Source organism: Ambystoma mexicanum, chromosome 8 (genome assembly GCF_040938575.1).
Source record: "Ambystoma mexicanum isolate Mex_15411 chromosome 8, UKY_AmexF1_1, whole genome shotgun sequence".
Classification (NCBI taxonomy): domain Eukaryota; kingdom Metazoa; phylum Chordata; class Amphibia; order Caudata; family Ambystomatidae; genus Ambystoma; species Ambystoma mexicanum.
In genome coordinates, this window is record NC_090929.1 from 1,431,650,805 (window position 1) to 1,431,671,946 (window position 21,142).

At 49.6% G+C, this 21,142-nt stretch overlaps 1 protein-coding gene across 1 annotated transcript in view; it reads left to right on the forward strand.

The window, feature by feature from the left end:
- RRP12 (ribosomal RNA processing 12 homolog) overlaps positions 1 to 21,142 on the forward strand; it is a 1,372,062-nt gene that overhangs the window by 1,130,082 nt on the left and 220,838 nt on the right. Inside the window, exon 30 of the mRNA XM_069611582.1 lies at positions 13,661 to 13,713. Coding sequence (XP_069467683.1) covers positions 13,661 to 13,713 — 53 coding nt within the window. The remainder of the gene's footprint in view (positions 1 to 13,660; positions 13,714 to 21,142) is intronic.

Here is a 21,142-nt window from a genome sequence, read left to right on the forward strand (position 1 = left end):
TTACCGGATTCCAAGAAGTCGCTCCAGAGCGTTGGAGTGCACATAGGTGTCCAGGGCAACCCCCTCTGACCTAAACCGCTGCTTGTGTCCCCATCTCGAGTCAATTTTTAGGTCTCCTTTGTTGCTAACTTGCTGCTTCAATAACTTTAGACACTGGAAGTAATTTGCAGGAAGTCTTCATCTTTCGCGGTTTGTCAAGATTTCAAGCCCTCTCTGCACTGCCTTTTAGCTAGGGTTGTGTTCTTGGACTTAAAAGACTTGCCATGTGACGAAACGGTCTCTAGAACCTTGAACTAAGCTCATGTTGCACTAACAACTTATTTTCCTCCCTTTAAGTGACTTTCCTATATGTGTTTGCAGAGTAAATGCATTACTGTATGACCTGTAAAAAACCGCACGAGTGTGCAATTACCACTAATACAATAGCCTTGTCTTTTCCTTTTCTAATGTTGCAACAAATGTAACTGCGAACAAACACAAAGTTGAAAGTACCCTTTGAAGTGTATTCTGAAGTATTCGTAAGTGTTCTACCGTAAACGTCTTAACTATTTAAAGTAATTCTGGTGTAAATATAATAAATATATATCTTATGTAAATATATGTGTAAGTGCTTCTTTGATGTGCCGGTCTAAGATTGAGTACTTATCTACAGCTCACATCTTCCTTTTAAGATGAGCCTGACTGCTCTGCCACACTACCAAGGTCCTGTGCTGGTACAGACTAATACTAAGAGTTGGGGATCCACAAACCACTGGGATAGCTTACTAAAGTTTTGATGCCATTAGGACTTAAAGGAAAACCTTCCCTTAACAGGGAGCACCCCCATCTGTTGTATTAGTCGAAAACTAAGATTATTTTTGAACTTGAATTATTTGTTGTTGTATGGGCCTTGAAAAAGTTCAGGCTATACCTCTATGGAACAATTTTCAGGATTCAAACTGACCACCGACCCTTAAGTTGGTTGATGCAGATGAAAGGAGAAAAAACAAAATTGCTCAGGTGGTCCATAAGCCTCCAAAGCTTTGATTTCACTATTGAGCACAAGTCAGGTACTCAGCATAAGAATGCTGATGGTCTCTACTGAAAGTGTGACCGACTGGACCAAGAGATTCCTCCATGAGTGGATTAGATCCTCCTGTCCCTTAGTGTGGGGGACGAGTGTTTGGGAAATGTATCATGTTTATGCTTCATCCCCTTTCCTAGTGAGACCCCCAGCACTTTTGCTGGACATCTGGACCTTTTTCTTCATATCCTGAATAAGTGGAGCCTTTTTCCTCGCATTCATTCTTATGCACTGTGTCTTTTGGAAACATTTTCTGTGTTTTACTTTTACTATGGCATCTACTTTCCTCCATATCTCTTTTAAGGCATCTGTATTTTACTTTTGCAGCACACAGCTCCTTATGTGCAGTGTTGCTGGGACCCCTTTGGGTTCTCCTTTGAGATTCTTTCATTATCCTTACTACTGTTCTGAAGGATACTTTGTACCTCTCCTAAAACGTTATACTCTGAGAGATTGGCACACACCACCTTATGTGGAGTGCTAAAGGGATACCTAGTATACCCCTTCTCTCTGCTCCGGTGACTTTGTAATCACATAGACAACCATTGAGTTATGGCTGGTGGCAGTGGACGTGTTCTACCAACTATTGTGCTTTTTCTTTCTCCAGCATGGGGTCTGGCATGGATTGAAATGCTCATGAATATTCCCTGTCGACATGCTGGGAATCCTCAGTAAAAGAAAAACGTTTCACGTTCACTTCAAAACTGTATTTCTCCTCTAAACCAATCCTTGTCCTCTGGGTCAAACTGCCCCATCCAATGACCGTCCTCTCCCTAAGCTCCACCCCTGGTCGCCATATTCAGATTTTTACTGCACACTTCAGTGTTGGGAGTCCTCATGTTGCTCTCTGAGCTAATTTCGTGGTTTTAAAAAAATGTTTGGCCAAAATAGTATGACCTTTTGGACAGATTTTTGCTTGATCGTGTTCGACGAAGGACAGACCAGCAGCAGGGATCCACTACCAGCGAAGATCTTCATCCACCGTCGGATCGTTATCAAAGTTTCGGCCTTGGACCTACTTCATGCCTTTCAGCATGACTGACGAGAAGAAGGAAAGTCTAGGTGTGGTTTAAGAATAGTCTTCATGGAAGATCGGCATCATAAATGCTTATATTGCCTGCATCCAGACCACGATGAGGGATGCGACGTGTACTGTGTTTTCTCGAAGAAAACCAGAAAGACCTCTACAGTAGACTGGCAGCATGGTTCAAGGCGAGCAAGGCACTGACTTTGCCGTGGGGCAAAGTCGAGCCTTATCCAGGACCGGCCTGTCTGTGGAGCGAACTCCCTCTGGGCGGAGGTCGCTATCCTTTGAGGAGTCCCCGCTCGCGGGGGTCCAAGATGAGGCTAAGTTCTGCAATGCTAGCTCTGGTGGGTACGCCACTGATGTGTGTCCCGAGTCGGACAAAAGGCAATCGCTATCACTTTTAGCCTCCACAGTGAGCCTGCCAACGAAAGGAACATCTTCAAAGAGAAAGTCGCTAATCCCGTCCAAACTCTGTGTCTGCGGATAAACCGATGAGGGACAAGTCGTTGAAGCTGGCTAAGACCTTGCAGCATGCCAGGTCAACTGAGTCGACGGCGCAGTCGACGACAGCAGCCACGTGCACTTCATCAACAAAGTCCATGACATCTACTATGACAGTTCTGAAGGAGAGTGGGTCCACGAAAGAAGTGATGGGCCACTCCACGGGTGTTCTTGGCCCCAAGGCGCGATATGGCTGCAGAGGCGGTGACGAAGGCGCATGTGTCAGGAAAAGACCAGAAGACTGCCGCACCGCTCCAGCAACCTCCTGAGAAGGAGAGAGACTGTCCCTCCTGTGGAACTTCCCCAGTACGTGGACCAGCGGGGTGCTCCAGATAGGCTGTAGCAGATCTACTCACGTACCTACGAGGTAGAGAATGATCTGCACGACAGTTATTGCACAGATTACGAAGGGGGAGGATCTGGGGGCGGTGGACTTGAGTGCCTTCGCAAAAGGTGGTGCGTAAACCCAGACCGCACTCCGCTTGCTCCTTTCACCCCTAGACCTAGGGACGTGTCGCTGGACATTAGAATGACCCTGCACCCGCTGGTCACTAATCCAGCAAAAGATGCCTCCACCAGGACCTACACCTCCACGGGGACACCAGAGCCTCCGAGGTTAAACTCTCCCTGTGGAAAAGAAAGCCCAAAGGGGGCACTGGTCCTCGGCATCATCCGACTCCACCACCACCTAATCGTGAGAAGACCCCACCCGGAGCCACACACTGACAACGGCTACCACAGCTATGGCCACCGACGAGGATGACTATTTCATCATGGCTGACAGAGAAACGCCACAGGCGGATGAGCCCCATAGGCCCTCCCCACCTCTCATTCTGTCATGTCAAGGGCCTCTGAACTCTTTCAGTTGATTCCAGAGGAGTCTAAGAAAGGAGGATTCCTGTACCAGCGGCATGAATCGAGAAGAAAGACCATGTCCATTCCCTTCCTGGGCGACATCTGGGGGCGGGAGGCGTAGCTCTAATGAAAATTCTAAGTACGGCTCCGAACAAGAGGGTCAAGTAAGAGAAAAAGTACAGGGTGCCAGATTTAGCTCCCAGGTGCTTAAGGTCTCAGACCTCGCCTGATTCGGTGGTCTCGGCTGCAGCCAAAAAACCCTCAGCCAATGACTGCCCTCTACCTAAACCCCTCCTCTGGTAGCCATCTTCAGATTCTTACCGCACGTTCAAGTGTTGGGAGTCTGTGTGCTTTGCTCTACGAGCTTTTGCTGTGTTTTTCTGAGAGTTAAACTCTATTTTTCGGTCCATTGAGCCCATGGGCTCCATCGATCATCCTTCTGACTAACGGGGACCTATTTTTCAGATTTTTCAATGCCCCTCTAGGGCTGTTTTCATCCAGTGGTCTTCTTGGAGGCTTCCCGAAGATTCTTCCGACATGATCCACATGGTGTAGGCCTGAAGAAAAGGACTACCCTTCCCTCTTCAAGCTGTGCTCAGACTGCGGTTTGCATAATTTATTCATGGACGACAAGCATTCCCAGTGCCTGTATTGCCTGCACCCGACGCACAAGGAGGAAGATTGTGCATTTTGCTGTGGCTTCTCGAAGCGCACGTTGGGTGACCGACATCAACAGTTGGAAGCGTGGCTGCAGGCCAAAGCCTCTGCACCGGGTGGTACCCAGCGGCATGCCTCTCCCGGATCTGGAAAAACGGAGCGGCCTTAGAAGTCCTTTGAGGGCGCCCCACCCAGGGGGCCCAATACAAGGCCAATCACGGCAAGTCCGCTTCCGTCGGGGTGGATGCTGCTGCTGCAGGTCCCGCAACGATCAGGGCGCGCCCATCATCCTCAAATTCCTCATCTACATTAATCTCCAGTCAACGCTCTGGTTTCTCATCCAAGAGAAAGTCGTACAACCCGGGTGAGCTACGGGAGAACCTGGAGAAGACCAGACGGGAGAAGGCCATGCAGGGTACGGTGTCCAGCCTGCCCATGGCAAAGGCCAAAGGAGACGACAGGGTCCGATTCGGCCCCTAAGGAGAAGGCCAAACGGGACAAGACCTCTGATTCGGCCTTGAAGGAGGCCAGGCAAGACAAGGGGCCCGGCCTCACCATGAAGGCCCAGGTGCACCAGGTGAAATCCTCACCCTCCCTCGAGGTGGTGGTGGCATTGCTTTCAAAGGCCATGGGGCAGATTCGCAGGGTGCCCCAGCGATGGCACCGAAAAGGGTGACCCTTCCTCCCAAGAGAGGAGGCTTTGAATATGCCCGCTGATAAGACGCCGGAGAAGAGTATGTCAGCCCGAGGCCGACCCCTCTGGACCCGAACGAAGGGGTTGGGGAGGCGTTAAAGGCCTTCAGGGAACAGAAATTTTTTCAGCTGAAGAGGAGGAGGATGTCATTTCCGTCCATACTGTCCAAGATGGCGATGACGACGGAGGCGCCGGGGACTCGCCCCGCGACAAGGGCGACAACGGGCATACAGTCGATGGAGGAGACGACGAGGGACCACAGGACGACGGGGACCCAGGCCCTTCTACTCCCCAGAGGCCTCCTAAGATTTTTCACTGGATATCATCTCGGCCCCCAATTCGCTGATGTCAGATTTGCAAAGAAGGGTACCGGCGATCCCGCCATCCACCCCTCCCACCGCGCCAGTCACCCCGTTGCCATCGGGGGAACCACAGACCAAGAGGAGGAGACACCTGATGCCTCCATGCCTCCCTTCTCCACCCGCTCCACAGCCCCTCTGCCCCCCAATGGAGACGGAATCGAACACGGCGACGACTGGCACAGATGACGACGGCAGGATCGGGGACCTCCTGTCGTCTCTGCCCGGATCCTCTACTCCAGACGAGATCGGATCATTCCACGCAATGATCTCACGGGCATCAGAGCTTTTCCAGCTCACACGGCATCAGAGCTTTTCCAGCTCACACTGGAGGAAAAGAAGAAAGAAGGCTTCTTATATCAGCGTCGAGTGGCGAAGACCATCCTCTCGGTACCTCTGCTGGACGATGTTTGGGACGAAGGGCTGGCTCTGATGGAAAATCCTGCCACAGCCCCAGCGAAGAGAGACCAGCTAGAGAAGTAGTACAGGGTGCCAGACTCTGCACCCAAGTGCCTGCGGTCTCAACGGTCGCTAGACTATGTGGTCTCAGTGGCCGTCAGGAAGAAATCGTCGGGCACGACGTCTTCTGCTACATCCACCAACACACCCCCCTCCCATCCCCCTCCCCCCGCCCCCCCGGACAGCGAATGGAAGAAATTGGACTTGATGGGAAGGAAGGTTATCTACTCTGGCAACCACGATCAAGGCTGTCAACGCCCTCGCCATCGTAGCCAGATACGACCAGGAGCTGTGGTTTAAGCTAGCTCCGCTCCTGGTCTTCCTCCCAGACAAGTGCGTTGAGGCCTTGGAACTCCTACAAAAAAGCAGGCTGGCATCGGATCATGCCATCACAGTGGCTATGGACATTGCAGTGTTCCGCCAGATGGGAAACGGTGTATGCCTTCGTCGTGGCTGGCTCAGGGCCACCAACTTTAGGCAGGAGGTCCAGACAAGGGTATTGGACGTGCCCTTTGACGGGGACAACCTGTTCGGAAAAGCTGTAGATGAATCCCTCCAGGCCATTACAGCGGACACAGAGACGGCACGTGCCCTAGGCACTCCACAGCAACAACGGCAGTACTTTCTTTTCTCGGGAAGGTAGTCTAGCCTATCTTTGAAGGGGTTTCGGCAGGGGCTCCACCTCTTGCCACCAGCCCCCACACTCCCCGACCAGGAAGCAAACAAGGGCCGCTCCAAGTCCTTTGGGGGCAGTCGCCGTCACCTGGGACCGCAGGTCGGCCCATCGATCTCAAACCAGTTTGAACCAGCCAGGATGTCGGGTCCCCCACCCGTGCACCCCAGTGGGAGGCCGGCTGGCAAACTTAGTCAGCGTGTGGAAGACCATCTTCACCGACCATTGGGTGCTGGACGCTCTCGCCCACGAACACACCTAGAATACCAACAAAAGTGTCTACGAATACCACCGGTGGGCTGGCAGGAAAACCACGTCACTCAGCTGCTGCTGGAGGTGCGGGCCATGTTAAAGAAAAGGGCGATAGAGCTAGTTCCAAAGCGGCTCTGGGGCACCAGAGTTCACTCAAGGTACTTCCTTGTACGAAAGAAGACCGGAGGGCTGGAGGCCCATCCTCGAACTACCACGACTGAACAAGTACATAAAGTCCCCGAAGTTCCGAATGGTCACTCTTAAACACGTGCTCGGACCACTGGAGGAGGGAGACTTTGTGTGATCGTTGGACCTGGAGGATGTGTACTCCCCACCCACAAAGGACACCGCAGGTTTCTGTGCTTCGTCGGTCAAGGTAAGCATTAGCAATTCAAGGCCCTTCCCTTCGGACTGATGTCGGCAGCCAGAGTTTTCACCAAGTGCTTGGCTACGGTGGCGGCCCATCTACAACTGCAAGGGATCCACGTCTACCATTACTTGGATGACTGGCTCACCCGGGCCAGATCAAGAGACATTGCCGTTGACCACACGGCGAGGACCGTCCGCCTACTGACGGATCTGGGTTCTCAGTGAATTATTCAAAGTCCTGCTTGATTGCTTCGCAGGATGCTCTGTTCCTGGGATCCTGTCTCGACAGTGTCATGCCTGATGTCACCGTAGGAGGAGAGGATAGCGGCCATCTTGGGCAAGGTTCAACGGCTATTAGCACTGAAGATCACCACAGTGAGGACCATCAAGTCTCTTCTCAGCATGTCGTCATGCATTTACCTCATTCGGCTCTGCAGGTTGCGGATGCTCCCGCTACAGGAGTTACTCGACCCCCATTGTGTCCAGGTGTCCGGAAGCTTCCAGGACAGGATCCCGCCCGACAAGGAGTTCCGTCTGGCGATCAGGTGGTTGGGCGTGCGCTCCCATCTAGCCGGAGGCAAGGATTTCTAGACCCCTGTACCAGGAGACGGTCGCGACGGATGCTTCCCTGGAAGGTTGGGGAGCCCACACCTGCCTGCTTCACACCAGAGGTCTGTGGTTGCCGGAGGAGAAGACGTTACACATCAACATCCTGGAACTACGGGCAGTATTTTGAGCCCTCAAGTTGTTTCTGCCGTCCCTCAAGGGCAAAGTGGTGAGGGTCTTCATGGACAATAGCACCAGAGTGTTTTGCTTCCGGAAACAGGGGGGCACCAGATCCCCAGCGCTCTCCAAAAAGGCACAGGGCTTATGGCACTGGGCCGTCGCCCACGGGATATTCCTCATCCTGTTTCACCTGGCAGGAGTAAAAAACACTGTCGCTGACACACTAAGCAGGGCTATGATCTTGCCACGAGTGGGAGCTTTGGCAGGATCAAGTGGACTACCATTTTCCTCAAATGGGGCAATCCACAGATCGATCTGTTTGCGACAGCGACGAACACCAAGGGCCGGAGGTTCGCCAGCCGGTTCCCCCAACCAGGGAGCATGGCGTATGCATTCTCATTCCCTTATGAAGGCCTGTTTCTGTATGCGTTCCCTCCATTGCCATTGCTTCTTCGAGTCAATCAACTCGGACAGTACCAGTGCAGGATGATCCTCGTCACACCAGCGTGGCTGAGGCAGATCTGGTACCCGTACCACCTTAGCATGGCAGCGTCGCTGCCGGTGGTCACAGATTTTCTCGCCAGGGAAGGAAGTGCGTTTCTCCACCACGACCCGGGGTCTCTGAACTTGAAGGCCTGGCTCGTGCAGCATTAGAATTCGGTGGCTACGATCTTCCGGTGGACTGCAGAGATTCTCGCCAAGGCCAGGGTGTCATCTACTTTAAAATGCTACAGACACAAATGGAAGCGCTTTGCAATTTGGTGCCGTTCTCAGAAGATCAACCCTCTGCGGGTCACCTCAAGTATTTCCATATTTACTGTAATTGGCTAAATCGGGACTTGCTCATGCCTCCATTAAGGTACGTCTGGCGGCAATCTCCCACTACACGGGATCTCCGGGACTGTCTTCTCTGTGGTCGCATCGTCTAGTTAAGGACTTCATCAAAGGACTGTTCCGCTCGTTCCTGCCGGTGAAAGCCCCACCCCGGTGTGAGAACCCAATGTGGTGCTGACTAGGCTCATGGGGAGGCCCCATTCGAAGCTATGCACTCAGCTCAAGCTTCTGTCGTTGAAGACAGCTATCCTCGTGGCCATCACCTCTGTAAGACGAGTAGGTGAGATCCGGGCCCTGTCATGCAAGCGGCCTTACTTGATTTTCACGAGACGAGGGTGGTGCTGTGGACGCATCCCTCCTTCATGCCCAAGGTTCCGTCAGAATTCCACCTCAACGAACCCTTGGTGTTACCGGTTTTTTTTTCTGACGCCTTCGTCGCCGGCGGAAAGGACTTTGCACTCCCTCGATGTGGCTCGAGCGCTAAAGTTTTACGTGGCCCGCACAAAGAATTGCCGGAAAACTTCTCTGCTTTTTGTGAACTTTGGTCCTGTGAACCATGGGAAGGCCCTGTCCAAGGCTTCCATTTCCAGGTGGCTCTCCGGCTGTATCAATCACTGTCACCGGTTGGCAAACCGACTGCTGCCTGGCCATCCAAGAGCCCATTCCACCAGAGCGATCGCTGCTACAACGGCGTTCCTGTCTGGTGTACCCCTGCTGGACATCTGCAGGGCTGCTATGTGGAGGTCGACGCACACCTTCACGAAGTTCTACTGCGTCGACAGGGATTCCAGGGAGGAGTACAGGGTCGGCCAAGCAGTGCTGCGCAACCTGTTCACTTGAAGATGAGCCTGGTGAGGAGGTAAGAGATTGCTTCTGTTGAGCCTTGCCACCTCCCGTGGTTGTGCATGTGTGTACTGCTATGTACTCTTTATTCATGAGCATGTGAATCCATGCCAGACCTCATGCTGGAGAAGGAAAAAGTTACTTTCCTGTAACTGTTGTTCTCCAGCATTGGTCTGGCATGGATTCAAATGGGAAGCCTCCCACCTACCCCTCTGCGGCTCTTCTCTTGGTCCTACTGCCACTTTATGTGCTACCAAATCTGAAGATGGCTGCCGGAGGAGGGGCTTATTGGTAACAGGAGGGACAGCCCTGATGCTGGCAGGAGTGTTGGCTAGTTAGGATTGAAACGAAAGGAGGGTGTCCTAACATCCACATTTGGATGTTTACACATTTATGCAAACACATTTACTTTCATCATGTATCACTTGTCAGAGGTATCTCTAACTCTTGTCTACTTTGTATTAAATAGTCCGGTTCGAGTTCTTACAGCATTTTTATTTTGCTGTTGAAACAGTTTTTTTCTTTTTTTGTGACATTTTTGATTCATTAGTCCTATTACAACAATTATCAAGAAGGAAAATGCAATGATAATTGTGTTCAACAAAGACGGTCAATGCCAAATAACTGTACATGTATCAATTTCACATATTAAGGTGTCATGATTGTTTATTTTGTATTAAATGTATGTTACACAATCAAAGCAATCTGAACTTCTGGAAGAGTCAGGGCTCTGTTGGTATTAGAGAGTACTAAGTAGCACGCGCCAGTGGAACGTGCTAGATGTCATACTCCTTTCTAAGTACCTCTTTGAGGTCTGGTATGCCAGGCAGAAGGGTGACCCAGTGGTAGGTCTACGTCGGGAAGTAAATCGAAGGCATGTGTTCTTGGTGGGGGACTGCTTGAGCACATGGGGTGCGGCTTCCTGTGACGTTTTCGGCTTGCAAGTAAAAAAGCCTTCTAGGGCCAGGACAAATGTCTTCCTATAGGAGGGACATATGAAATAGACTAAATTAGTGATAGGTTCTACGTAAGACTAAAGTGTAACAATGTGAAAACATGAAAAACAAGTGAAGGTTAAAACCATATTGGAGGAAAAATATTCCTCTGAAACACACCAGTATTACACTGACCTTCAATGCATTCCTCTTGAGTAACTCCCTTGGCGGATGGGGCTGCTATCTTCAAATATTTCTTAAAGCAAAGGTGCTTGCCACATAGACCTCGGGTGAAGCGTTCTAATGGAAAAGTAGAAAGGCAAAGGGCGCTTTTCTGGCTGGGGGTTTGTAACGCTAAAAGTAAATGAGTGCCTTAAACGCTCCCTGTATCTGCGGACTGGCGAGAGGTAAAGGGACATAGTTACCTGTTTGTGTAGTTGGCCAGGTGGAATTTGCGTGGGGAGATAATGGAGGGCTCTGGCGTCTTTCAGCTGCGAATCTTGGACATGCGTGGCTCCCTAGAGAGGAGGGGCTTAGGCAGAGGGCAGTCATTGGCTGGGAGCAGTATGACCCAGAGCTTGGTGGTGGGTTGTTAGGAGAAAGACAGTTCAGAAATTAAACTGATTTGTGAATCCATGTCAGACCCATGTTGGAGAACAGTTACAGGTAAGTAACTTGTTCCAACCATTGAATGCAAAGTAATTTAACCCTTTCCTGGGGAAAAGGCAAAGCACAAAGTCAGAGGTAAGAAGAGTCTTTCAGGGAGTCTGGACCGCCAATGTTAGTTGAGCAAAAAGTCTAGGTGAGCTGAAGCACTTCTTGTGGGTAGGTAAAAGGTCTTGCACAGTGTAGTTTTGTAAAAATGAAATCCCTGTAGGGCCACAAGCTGGGAGACTTGTGAGGGTCAAAGCTTCAAGCAACTCCGCAGAAGCAACCATGACCAGTCTCAACTGAGAACTAGCAAGGCTACACGACAAGAGGTAAGTCCTCTTAGTTTTACAGTACCTTTGGTTAGAAGAAAGTTGTTCCAGCTGGCTTCTGTTCCTGTGCAAGTCTGCAGATCCTTGTGTTCCTGGGCCTCCGTCGTGGGGACAAGAGGATGGACGTCTGGGGACTCCTGCACTACGAATTGAAGGTCGGCAGCAGCAATGGGCAAACTTCAGATCAGCGGCACTTTGCGGTTTCAACTTCTCATGACCCTCGCAAATAGCACCACCGCGGTTCTTGGATACCTTAATGGACTTTCCTCGCATCTGGGATCCAGCACTCTGTTGAGGTGGCTCTGGCCTGGTCAGTCCTGCTTCATGGGAGTCGGAAGATCTTCTGGAGCTCAGGTCCGACTTATAGACACTCACTCGATTTTGGGGTTCCTCTCCCTCACAATCTGTTGTTGCAGCAGCAGTGGAAGTACAGCCAGCTCTGAGAGGATTTCCAGATGAACTTGCCTTGGGGTCGGTTGGTCCCACCAACCCAAGAGGCGAAGTCGTCCTTTGCAGGTCTTCTCTTGTCGGGGCAAATTCGGAGCTTGAACACTGCAGCACCAGGCAAACCAATGGTCCAGGAGTTGCAGTAGGCCTCTCTTCCAAGTTCTTCTTCGGATTCCTTCGTCCAGTGGTCGACTCTGCCTTCCAAGCCAAAAGCCTCGCCTTTTATGCAGGTTTTTCCAATTCATTCATTCACAGTCTAGCTGTCAATTACACAGCATGGTGGCTGTCCACCTTTGGGTGCATTCCTGCAACCAAGGAGATTAAGCACAGATGGTTTTGGGCATCTCCCTCACTGCCTGCCCCTGCCAGACACACTGGAGCCAGAGGCAGGATTCACCAGTGAATACCGCCAAAGACAAAACGAACAAGGGGACCAAACGTGTTTTGGCGCGCCAAGTAAATCTCAAGAAGGACCTTTCCAACAAGAAATGGTGAAAAAAGAAGACCGGGGCCATTTTGACAAAATGGGCACCCATGATATGATATGTTTTATTTGTATTGCGATCGTACACAAGTGTTTAAAGCACGACTAGGCAAGGGAGGGGAACAGGGGACAACACAGCACAACATAAAAACGATCTTACTAGGCCCAGTGACATTGAGAACGCGCAAGTGCATGGGAAAGGGAAAAGGGGGAAAAAGTGCATGGAAGGGGGAGAGTGTAAAGTGCGGAGCAGAGGAGCGCAGGTAAATAATAAATAAAAATAAATAGAAAATGGAGGCAATAAACAGTGGTAGTGCAGCCAGCAAGTGGCAAGTGCTGTGTTTAAGGCAGCAGACTGGGTAAGTCTGATAAGTGCAGAAAACGATGAAAAATGGTGGGGAGGCTGTATGGGTACAGATACAGTCCCCAGTGCAAGGGGGGGGGGGGCGCAGGTACCTGGGCCCAGGGGACAGAGGGTGGCCAGGTGCACAGTGCCAAGAGAGCAGGGGAAAAGGGGAGCTTTACTGGAGCTGCAATTGAAGCCCGTGGTAAAAACCCACAATCGTAGTGAAAAGTAAACCACTGCCACCAGCCATTAATTGTAGAAAGGGTAACCTAAAAATGTTACATGAGCAACTAGACAAAGGGGATAGTGAGTAACCCCTCCAGCACCCGATTATAAGATAGTGTGTGCTGGATCTTGAAAGGTACAAAATGTAAGTGAAGTCAATTTCACTTCACTGCTCTTGGAAACAGTAGATATACCAAGAGTATATATTTAAACCTGTGGGAAATCTTAGTCTTCCCCTTTGCCACTGCACTGAATGTGCTGTGTCACAATGTAAAGATGCCTATGGAGTTTGTCAGGCTCCAAAGTCCAAATCAAAGAAAAATACATGAGTGGAGAAAAAGGTCTTTCTCTCTCCAGGTTAGAAATTAAAAGTCCTAAAGTCCAGTAAAATAGCTGGGGGTCTCTAAGGTAGAAGGGAATTAGCACATTTTTGAGAATTCTCCCTAACAGAAGGGGGTATCCATTCTCCCACAGGTAGTCCAACTACCAATGTTTGTAGACTCCTGGGTACACAAACTGTTGGACTGTGGGGGGAGGATTGGGTGGTTGGTGGGTTTTCCGATGCGATTCTCTAAAGTCTGTGACTTGTACTTGCTTCTGTCTCCTTCCCCCAGACTCCTGGGATAGATTATAAAGCCACACAAAAGTTGTGTTACGGGGGGGTGGCTTGAGAGCATTATGCTCTATTTAGAAAAACAACTTCTTGAGCATTACCTCATTGAAGAGCATCAGACATGGCAAATGTTATGGAAAACTGTGGCATCCCCATCTACAACCAATTACTTCTCTTCTCTCTTTCTGTAATGCCAACATATTGTTTGAATTTAGTAGAATGGGAATGCATAGCTTCTAACCAATACAGCCATTTGAAGCATTCTGGGCAGTTTCCATGATTCTTAAGATCTGTTACTTTTTTCTTTGGTTTCCTTAGCCGAAGTGGATGAAGAAATGGCTGATCTAATGCAAGAAGTTGGCATTCGAAGTGTAAGTATGCTTTTTTTAATTCCTGTATTGCTGTTAGATGTAGGGTGTGCTTTCACACATTAAGTAGTAGAGTACTAGCTTGTCATGCCATCTAAGTTGCAGTACCTCCTCAGCCTTTTACTCCTTACAACCTTTTTGTGTCTTAAATGTACTGTACTGCTCGCCGTTGTAGCATTGCACATTTCAAATTACATTGTGAGCAAGATGCTGTTTTGATTAAAAGCTTTGCTGTTGCGATGCCCCTAGTTTCAATGTGACCAACATTTTACATTCAGGTTCTTTCTTATTATTTTTTTATATGGATTTGTTTTCCCATCCATTCACTTTGTTTGTGGTTTGGTTTGAAAATGTAAACCTTTCACAGCATTTTAATAAACCGTACATTATGCATGTAGCAATATATATCAGTGCTCTAGCACCTTGAAGCATCCTTGTTGGAGCATCCTTGTGCTAAATGGCAATACCAATAAAATGTCTCAGACCAAATAACTGGACAGACTCAAAGAAGATGGTAAAATACTGCTTTTATCTCAATGAAGGAAAGCAGGGTTAATAGTCATTAATTAAATCGATGTCTGCAGGATCACAACATTTTCTTGTTTATACTTAGTTTATAAAATGCTAGAGCATCAACTATAACGTCATCTGATGTGGCATATTATAAAAACCTATCGAGGGGAGGGATTGGATTAGGGGAACATGTCTACATATAGAATGCATGAGTGTTAGTCCCTCATTGGTGGCATCTTGTCTGTAGGACACGCCCGAGCGACTTCTACATACAAAGTATACTGATTCAGGGGAAAAACGCGTTTGTTGCAGGGACGTTAAGGTGAGAACGTAATGCAACAAAACCCCTGAAATTCAGCTAAAGCCACCTTAACTTCGCACCCCCTGTTGCACAGCCTATGACTACAATGACGACAACACAGATCACATCACTAATTACATGTTGTATGAGAACACTGATGACATCACTGACGACTCCTAGGACCTTGGGAGATGGCTTGTTTCAAAGTCCTGTTGGATGCAAGTTCCTCTTACAATGACTTGATGTCACTTAACCTCTTCATTCTTTCCCTAAAGACATTTATAGAGTCCAGGGATTTTGCTGATGACATTTCCCCCAGATCACTATATAGGAAATTTGGGTGACGGGGGGCGTGGGGGGTAGAATTGGTGGTGGGGGGACTCACAATATCTTTGAATAACCAGAAAATTGTCTCCAAGAAGCCCTGTACTGTAAGGAAGTCAACCCCAGTAGGGTGTTTAGGTTTGGGCCCAAGTTAACCGTCATGTCCAACCCATGTAGTATAGTTGGTCATACCTTCAATAGGTAGAACCGTAGAAGTGGGAGGAGTGACAATGTACACAATTTGTTGTGAATCTTATTCAACATAGATATTAAAGGTCTAGACTTTGCTCACAGGCAACACTTCCATTCTTTCAAGGGGCATTTATTGTTCAGATTATAGCCCTGATATCTGAAGAACGAAATCCTTTCAAGCCTTCAATACATTGTTTTGAGTTTAGTTTTGCTAGTGAATAAGACGATTCTGGACTTATCATTTACCATGAGGTGGTTCTCTACTCCCCGAACCAATATATCAAGAAGCTCGCCTGAGCTACCACATAATACACCGCAAAGTCTTCTACCCGCCCAAAGAAACCAAGATCACTGACTGCACCTTCCAAAAATATGACATGCGCAGCGCTAGTAGTACATTCAGAAACATATAATGAAGCCGAGGGTGTAGCACCATTGTTACCAATGAGGTCCTTCCATATAAACTAAGTGGCAACCCCATCCACCACCATCCGAGTATGCTCCAGCACCCTGGCATAGTTATGCCGGTACTGGACCTCCACGGATTGCGCTACCTCAATACCCAAGTACTGGGTGTACATAATTTGCCTTTGAAAACCAAAACCGTCATTGAAGTGCCCCGTACTATCAGTGACCGGGAAGAGCACTGACTTTGAAGCATTGATTTTCAAACTTGAGTAGTCGCCAAATCGGAATACCTCCTGCATAATCGGACCTAGGTTTGCCTGCAGATTCCTAATGTAGATCACCATGTCCTCTTCATACAGGGATGGTACCACCCAGTGGTTAAACACCTCTATCCCTCTGTTTATGCCTATCCCGGATTAACTCTGCCAGTGGGTCAATCGCCAGGGAGATCAGCAGGGGTGAAACAGCCACCCCCTGCCTTGTACCTCTGTCTAGCGGAACAACCAGCGTGAGCTGACCATTCACCGTGATGCGGGCGACAGGCAAGATATAAAGCAGTGAAACCATGGAGAAGAAACCCTCCTGCATTCCCATCCAATGCCATACCATGAAGATAAAGGGCCATTCAACCGAATGAAATGCTTTCTCAGCATCCAATAGTGCTGCAACAATGTAGTCTTCCTGCCGAACTATTGACGACAAACCAAACATCCTCTGGAAGCCATACGAGGTAGATCGTCCTGCAATAAATCCAGACTGGTCAGACCTCACGCATTTGTGCCTCAAAGGCGTTAACCTTGGCACTAACAGTTTGGCTATGATCTTGTTATCTAAACGAATAAGTGAGATTGGACAAAAGGAAGTTCACCGCTCCGCCTCCTTCCCCTGTTTTAACAGTATGGTGACCACTGCCTCTCTCATGGATACCGGCAACTCACCCAGCTCAAGGGCCTGCTGATACGGCCAAAAGGTGTGTAGCGAACTTAAATGCAAAATGTTTATAAAACTCAGCCGTAAAACCATCAGGTACCGGGGCTTTCCTGGTCGAAAGCGCTTTGATCGCTTCCAGAACCTCCCTCTGTTATAGGTTGACATTACATTTCCCGCTCCTCATCTGTAGAGCAGTAAAGCGCCACCCGATTAAGCAAACTACTAATTTCAGGTTGCGAAACTTGAATCTGTGAAGCGTGTAACCTCATATAGCATTAACACATTTCTCGAACAATCTCGTCCGTATATTGTGATTCTCCTTGCTCATTTTTAACTGACTAAATACGCACTCCCGGCACCTCAACCTTAGCTGCTCTCGCAAGCTCTGGGTTCCCGGCTCAACACAGTGTTGTCTGGCATCCCCGTCGGAGGAGAGAATAGCGGCCATCATGGGGAAGGTACAACGGCTGTTGACCCTGAAGATTGCAAGGGTGAGGTGCATCAAGTCCCTCCTCGGCATGATGTCGTTGTTCAGGCTGCGGATGCGACAGCTGCAGTAGTTCCTCGACGCCCGATGTATCCAGGTATCGGGAAGCTTCGAGGACAAGATCGCCCTCGACGAGAGTTTCCGTCGAGCGATTCGGTGGTGGGGTGTCCATGTGTGGATTTCCAGACCCCTCCTGCCCCCCCCGCACCAGGAGACTGTCACGACGGAAGCATCCCTAGAGGGATGGGGTGCACACACCGGTCGTCTCCACGCAAGAGGCCTGTGGCTACCGGAGGAGAAGTCGTTGCACATCAAGTTTCTGGAGCTACAGGCCGTGTTTTGGGCCCTAAAGTCTTTCGTGTCATCCCCCAAGGGCAAGGTGGTGCAGATTTACACAGACAACACCACCATGATGTTTTACATCCGGAATCAGGAGGGCACCAGATCCCCAGTGCTCTCCAAAGAAGCGCAGGATCTATGGCGATGGGCCGTCGCTCAGGAGATATTCCTCCCATTTCATCTGGCAGTAGTGAAGAACACTGGCCAACTCTCTCAGCAGGGAACTGCGCTCGTGCCACGAATGGGAGCTTCGACAGGACCAAGTGGATCTGCTATTCCGACGATGGGGCAATCCCCAGATCGATTTGTTTGCAACAGTGATGAACACCAAGTGCTGGAGGTTCGCCAGCAGGTTTCCCCAGCCGGGGAGCATGGGAGATGCATTATCCTTCCCCTGGGACGGCCTGTTCCTCTATGCGTTTCCGCTGTTGCTTCTGCGACTCATCAATCAACTCAGACGGTCCCGGTGCAGGATGATCCTCCTCGCACCGGCGTGGCCGAGGCTGTTATGGTACCCGGACCTTCTGGACATGTCAGCGTCCCCTCCAGTCAAGCTTCAGGCAGACGCAGATCTTCTCGTCTGGGAAGGAGGTGTGATTCTGCACCACGACCCAGGGTCGCTGAACTTGCAGGCCTGGCTCCTGCAGCGTGTGTTTGGTGGATATGATCTCCCGGCTGACTGCACGGAAGTGCTTGCTAAGGCCACAGCTTCATCTACACTAAAACGCTACGGCCAGAAGTGGAAGAGGTTCGCCATCTGGTGCTGTGCACAGAAACTCGATCCTGCAGGTGCTTCCGTATTTTCGGTCGCTGGCCAAGGCAGGGTTGGCCCATGCTTCCATCAAGGTTCATCTGGCAGCTATCTCCCGCTACACCAGAACTCCGGGGCGTTCGTTATGGTCACACCGCTTGGTCTTCTCGTTCCCACCAGTGAAGGCGTGGAAGCTCAATGTGGTGCTGACTAGGCTCATGGGTCCCCCGTTCGAGCATATGCATGCAGCGCCGCTGAAGTTTTTATAGTGGAAAACGGCGTTTCTTGTGGCCATCACCTCCACACGAGTGGGAGAGATTCGGGCCCTATCTTGTAAACCACCGTACTTGACTTTCCACGAGACGAGGGTGGTACTGTGGATGCACCCCTCCTTCATGCCCAAGGTGCCGTTGGACTTCCACCTCAACAAGCCCTTGGTGTTACCCGTTTTCTTCCCATCGCCTTCCTCGCTGGCTCAGAGGACTTTGCACTCGCTGGATGTGGCTAGAGCGATGAAGTTCTATGTGGACTGCACTAAGTGTTTTCAGAAAACGTCACAGCTGTTTGTGAACTTTGGCCCTGTGAACCAACGGAAGGCCCTCTCCAAGGCTTCCATTTCCAGGTGGCTCTCTGGCTGCATCACCCATTGTCACTGGTTGGCAAACCGACTGTTGCCTGGCCGTCTGAGAGCCCATTTGACCAGAGCGATCGCTTCAACTACGGCGTTCCTGTCTGGTGAGCCAATGCTGGACATCTGCAGGGCTGCTACATGGAGGTCGACTCACACCTTCACGAAATTCTACTGCGTCGACCGGGATTCCAGGGAGGAGTCCAGAGTCGGCCAAGCAGTGCTGCGCAACCTGTTCACTTGAAGGTGAGCCTGGTGAGGAGGTAAGAGATGCTTAATGTTTAGATGCTTAATGTTGAGCCTTGCCACCTCCCATGTTTGTGCATGTGTGTACTGCTATGTATTCTTTATTCATGAGCATGTGAATCCATGCCAGACCCCGTGCTGGAGAAGGAACAAGTTACTTACCTGGAACTTTTGTTCTCCAGCATGGGTCTGGCATGGATTCACATGTGAACGCCCCTCTGCGGCTCTTCTCTTGGTCCTACTGCCACTTTACGTGCTACCAAATCTGAAGATGGCTGCCAGAGGAGGGGCTTAGGCAGTCATTGGCTGGGTGCAGTATGACCCAGAGACCAGTGATTGGTTGTTAGGAGAAAGACAGTTCAGAAGTGAAACTGATTTTCTTCTTTATCGAGGATTCCAAGCCTGACGGTGGGGAATAGTCATGAGCATGTGAATCCATGCCAGACCCATGCTGGAGTACAGTTACAGGTAAGAAGGGCTGACACAAGGTGTGGTAAGGTCACCTTACGATTTTCTGCACTGGTGTAGCGGCGGCACCTCGGCAAACAGGACTCAAGAAATCTCCCCTTGAGTCTGTGTGGAGGAACCTAAATATATGCCATTATTACCATGTGTACAGACTCCCAGACAGTAAAAATGCAATGCCACAGAAAGTATGTCCAGGCTGACTGCGCACCATAAGTGTTATTACTGGCTAATTCAATTTGGGCCAATTTAGCCAAGTATTATGTTTGCTTTAACATTGATGCATAATCCTGTGCATCAAGGTTAAAGCAAAACAAGCATTGGCAATGCTAACTGTGTGGGCTTTCATGTAGGCATGGGAAAGTAACTGCTTTATTGGTACTAACTGGCTGTTGATGGTAGCAAATGTAAACTGGTTTCAGTACCTGAGCATCTAATAGCAGTGCCTGACAAATTCCTAATATTTATGCACAAGCCAAAACTGTTGGCTTTGCCAATGTTTGTTTTTAACAGGATTTCAGTTAGAGACGCAGAGTGCAACACAATTGAGCAGACTTTTTGCTCTAGCCCCCTCCCGAAATGCTGGATTTCATGGACTCGATGTGGTTGCATGGGTGTCTCCAGCCCCTGACTGGGGGAGGGAGGGGCTGAAGCCCTCCCACTTTGAGGCACAAGGCCTCTTTTGGTGTGTAGCCAGACCATAGCACTCGTTAAGGAGCAGCAGCATCATCAAACATGCAGAGCACAAAAGCCGATCCATGCGATATCAACAGACTAACTTTGATAAAGCCAAAGTCTTAACTGCTGGTCTCTGCTTTTAGATGGCCCACTTCTGCAGAGATTAGCATAGCATTATGAAAGTAAACAGCCTCTGTATTGGGGTGAAAGGTATGACTAGTGGCCAAAAGGAAGGTGAAATAGCTATTCAGCTTCCCAGCCGGGCTTAGGGAATTGGCAGGGAAGTGGGAGCACAGTTGGTTGACGATATGTCAGGGTTGGTCGGGCCCATTTCTTTGTTTGGGGTGCACCCCTGGCCTTGCAGATTGGAAAAATAGGCCAAGGCACCTTTTGGAGTGCTTAAATCAATAATTAAGTCAAAATCACGCGGTGAGGTGGTTAAAAGCTGCAGATTATCAGTAGGTTTCTGTGTCATAAGACTGCCAGCATGGGGGCAGCTGCTTGGGGCCCATTTCAACTGCAAACAGTGAAAGACAGACTCTTTCGCTCAGTCAGGAGACTGACAGCGCAATGGGTTTATTGGCCCCAGATTGGCCCCACTCACTATCCGCTTTCAAAACTGTCATCCACCCCCTGCCGCACTGACCTACGGAGTCGTGGCCAGATGGAACAGGACACAGACATTAAACAGTGGCCATGATTCGCTGTTAACAAAGGCCTGCCATTACTAACATAAAACATTTCACGTTTAGCACCTGCATTCATGCGCATACATTTTTAGGTAATTGAAATTGTAATGTGGGGTTAGCACTTAGTGATTAGACGGAAAGTGGTGACATGAGAAATCTAATTCTCAGAGTAGTCCTTAAGTGTGATGTTTCGGAAATGAAGGGGAGTTAGTTGCTTCTATCATTGAAGCTTCACCAGAATAGTATGTTTCGAATGTGGAAAGATGTTGGATGTCCCCACACAAGTAAGTTTGCCCCTCCCCCACAGCCTCTCAAGTTAGCGCCTCTCCCAACATTTGAAGTGTTAGGGGCCGAGAGCGGGCGCAGGGTGCGACTATGTGCACCTCTGATGCCATGAACCCACCACTTAATTAAGTGGCCTGCATTAGGGGTGGGCTGGCACAGACACTTGCATTCAACACTTTCACCTATGCATTCATCC